At 46.8% G+C, this 4,173-nt stretch overlaps 1 protein-coding gene across 4 annotated transcripts in view; it reads left to right on the top strand.

Annotated features, from left to right (window-relative positions):
• Positions 1 to 4,173, top strand: part of CAMSAP2 (calmodulin regulated spectrin associated protein family member 2) — a 186,895-nt gene that overhangs the window by 134,044 nt on the left and 48,678 nt on the right. For all 4 annotated transcript variants that reach the window (XM_019530676.1, XM_019530679.1, XM_019530678.1 and 1 more), the window contains one exon: positions 3,700 to 3,839. In XM_019530676.1, coding sequence (XP_019386221.1) covers positions 3,700 to 3,839 — 140 coding nt within the window. The remainder of the gene's footprint in view (positions 1 to 3,699; positions 3,840 to 4,173) is intronic.

Here is a 4,173-nt window from a genome sequence, read left to right as displayed (position 1 = left end):
TTTGTTTGTTTGTTTATTTAAGTATATGACTAGGGAGGAGGATCCCTGGTTTCAAGATGGTAGCACTCTCCCTCCAAAAAGGATTACTTCTGAGGCAAGGTGTGGGACTTCTGGTAGCAAAGGTCAGGGGTTAGGCGTGGGACTTCTGGTCCCAAGATGGTTACCAGGCACCCATCAAGGAGTGTGGCTACCCCCGTGGCCCTCAACAGCTCACCAAAACTTGTTAAGCAATCCTCCAGCCGAAATAATTGCCTGCCCCAACCTAGATTTTTCCCCCCTCCATTTCTAACTTGATCCCCCAGCTTAAACAAAATCTCCTTCGTCCCTAAGACTGGATCCAGATGTGCAGGCATGTGTGATATTTGTGGTGCCACAAACCACACATGTTTTATGTTCAACTGAAAAAAAACTGTAACATGTTCTTATACATATGTTTTTGTGCTAAAATCGTTCTTCAGCTTAAAGTTTGTGTTAAACTGAAGGAAAAAATTGGCACAAAGCACACCAAGATGCCTTGTGCAGGGCCAAACATGGAGACATGTGTTGAGGCACCCTGTGTCCCAGCTAGCTGGGGAGCAGCTCACTGGGGCATAGGGTGCCTCAACACGGGGGCATGGGCAGCCTTGGGCTGCTCCCTGACTGGCTGGGGTACAGGTTGCCTCAGTGTGGGAGCTGCCTGCCAGTTAACCCTGCACTGAGACACCCTGTGCCCCGGCTAGCCCCCACCCCTGCAGCAAATGGAGCAGCTGGACAATATGTCCTGCTGCAAACTGCATGAGCAGGGGTGCGCACTACAGATTTGTGCTGCTACTATTTGTGCTGTTGCAAATGCACACCCCTGCTCATGTGGACACAGCCCATCTGAATTGTACTTTCGTCTATTAAACTGCAGCCGTTTCTAGCCAATACCCTGTGTGTTTTAGCTATTTAAATTCCACCTGACTGGTTTAAGCAATTTACTTTCCAGTCCAAGAAACACAAGTTTGCTTTGTTTTAAAGGACTATTAAAAGGGTGCAGTCTCTTCCAGTGTAAGCCTTCACCTTCCTGGATTAGAACACTTGACCATGATCTTTATCCCTTGGCTGTTCAGGCTGCATTTGCAGGAGCTGTGCCCTCAGTTGGGAAGCTGTGTGGGGTTACATCATCTCTTCATCTTGTTTTGTTGGGCTAGGCTGATGCTGTGATACTCCTCTACTAAAGTCCCCTCTTAACCAGTCAGTCCCTTCCAGTTTTTGTCTCTACCATATGTTCTAAGAGAGGAAACGACCTTGTATGTTTTCAGTTTAACAGACCGTGACTCCTTTTAATGAGCTCCCTTTCACTGGCATTGAGGTTTTTTAATATTTTTAGTTATATTAGGAAATCTTGGGAAAGACTGATAAAAGTGAGTGTTGTAGATTAATTCTTACCCCATGGCCAAGCAAAAGCCTCTATATCAGCAAGCCCATCCAACAAACTCTAAGGCAGAGGTGGGCAAAATATGGCCCACGGGCAGGGAGGGGCTTTGTCTGGCCTACAGCAGATCCTTCTCTCTCGGCTGACTCAAGCACTGCCTGGCCATGGCATGTCCTGCCACCCCCGGGTATGCAGCAGGGCTGGGGTGGCTCTGCAGTTGGACTGCCTTTCTAGGCACTGTTGCTCGGTGCCAGGGAAAAGCAGCCCCCCATCCCCCCTGCTGCTGCTGAAACTTCCTGCTGCAGCTGCCTGGAGCCCATGCCATACCAGGCTTCCCTGTCTCCGCTGCTGTTACTGCTGCCTGTGGGCTGCCCAGTGAGGCAGCAGTGGCAGTGCAGAGAAGCTGCAGGGCAGCCCAGTGTAGGCTCTGGGCAGCTGCGTCAGGAAGTGCCTGGCAGCAGTGAAAGAAAGAGGCTACTTTTCCTCCACACCAAGCAACAGTTTCTACCCAGATGGTGCTGCTCAACCTAGATAGGGAAGTCTAGAGCAGGCACGGGGTGTACCAGGTCAGGACTGCACACATGGGTCCTCGCCAGTACTTGGAGACTGGGGCCAGCGATGGTGGCAGCTGGAAAGAGCCACTGCCACCTGGGGTGCTTAGAAAGGCAGTCCAGCCATGGAGCTGCCCTAGGCCCACTGCATGCCTGGGGAGCAGCAGGACATGCCACAGTTGAGTGGGGTGGGCTGGGGCTGCACACTATTGGCAGTGGCAGAGAGGTGCTGCAGGGTGCACAGGCTCCGGGCTGTTGTGAGGTGGGGGTGGCAGTGGGTGCTGCCCGGCTCAAGGGAGCATATGTAGACCAGCTCAGGGGGGCCCATGTGAGGGGTTCCTATGTGTACCCCACCATACCCTCAAACCCTCCCACACATGCAGTCACACACCCACACCTTCCCCCACACCTCCCCAGATACCCCCCACATGGCTGTAGGGGGGAGCCCCACTCACTGCTACATGCACACACCCAAAACTTCATTTTGAGCTATTATGCAATCATCTCTATATACACAATGCAAACGCACACAAATCAAGACAAATACTTTAAAAATAAGATTAAGATATATTATTGTGGATGTGTGATTTTTTAGTATATAACTGGTTGGTTTTTTTTCTGGTTCCAAGATGACAAACCCCCTTCCCAAAAGGAGTACTTCTGGGGGCAAGGGAAGGGACTTTCGGTGGCAAAAGTCCAGAGTCCCAAGATGGTGACCAGGGGGTGGGGTGCTTGTCAAGGAGCGGGGCCACCCTTGCAGCAGTTTACAGCTCACCAGAACTCATTAAGCAGCCTTCCAGTCAAAACAATTGCCCACCCTATTCTAAGGCAGCTTTTCTGATGTTCTGGAGAAAGTATTCTACCCTGAAATCTGAAAAGATAGCTGTTTTTTCACATCTTCACCTAGCTATACTGTCTTCATTTAGAAATAGTGTAAACAGGAGAACTTTTATGCATTCTTTATTATCCTTCAGTATTTCACTTTTAAGAACTTCTCAATCCTCTTTGTAGGGATCTGTTACTGCTAATCAGTCTCCCAAGAAGCTATTACTGAAAAAGGGAAAGATACTCAGCTGTGAATGGTATTAAAGGTACATTGCAGCTGCAGCACTGCACTCATTTATTCACCTTTACCACATATATGTCCTTAAATGGCATTTTGAATAGCAGAAAGGAAATTAGGGCTGTAGCACCAGCAGCACTTCCAACTGATACTGCTTTTACAGGTGAATGCAGTTTGTTAGTGCTGTGGTACATTCCTTTGTAGCTATTCAAGGGTAGGAAATCAGTATACTGGGAGAGCACTGATGACAGATGAATAACTTTCTTTCTATCTTCCTGGTAGTACCTGAATGTTTAAAGCCTAGTAGCAACAGAAATACTGTAGTTAATGTAATATATACCTTCTAGCTAGGTCTTCTTGATTGTATGAATAAACTGACAAGAAATTAGAATAACCTTTATTTTCACAGACAATGACATTGGAAAATCATGGTTCACAATCGGTATGAAAAATATCATCTATAGTACGTCTTGGAAGGTGCTTCAAAACAAAGATGTATAATCACAGTGTTATAAAATATAAGATGTCGTCATCATATTTATGGTTTCTGAAATTGACAAAGTGTTCTTACATTTTTCTAATAATACAAATTGAATCTAGCCCACAAATATTTAGTGCCTGCTATTTGTAAGACCTTCATTGTCCGATCTGAAAAATGCCTCATTTTTGTCCCCTTTCTTTCATTTTAGATATTTGTTTGAAAGAGACTCTATCATTGGCTGATAGCCTATACAATCTACAGCTAATTCAAGAATTTTGTCAGGAGTACCTTAACCAGTGTTGCCACTTCACTCTTGAGGATATGCTGTATGCTGCTTCTTCAGTAAAGGTAAAAAAAACAGTGTAATTTCCACACATCTATTTTATTAATGCTTACCGTATTTAATCATCTACAAGACGAGGTCATCACCCCCCCCCCCCCATCAGCATGAGGAAAAAAAACCCTCATCTTCTATTCACATATGAAGCAGAGGCTGGAGTAGGCCAGAGTCAGACCTGCAGAAGCCTCTTGGCCTTCCCTCCCTGCTTTTGGCCCCCTATCCACCTCCTTCCTTCCCTCTTACTGTCAGGCACAGCTCACCTCCAGCTTGGGCTGGGGTCTTTTCTATGCACAGAATGCATGGAAACTCCTTCCCCTACTGAGCCAATCAAAAGCACTGATA

Source organism: Crocodylus porosus, unplaced genomic scaffold (assembly GCF_001723895.1).
Source record: "Crocodylus porosus isolate Cpor-Errol unplaced genomic scaffold, CroPor_comp1, whole genome shotgun sequence".
Lineage (NCBI taxonomy): Eukaryota > Metazoa > Chordata > Crocodylia > Crocodylidae > Crocodylus > Crocodylus porosus.
The sequence above is the reverse complement of the archived record's forward strand: the minus strand, read 5'-3'. Positions and strand labels throughout refer to the sequence as shown.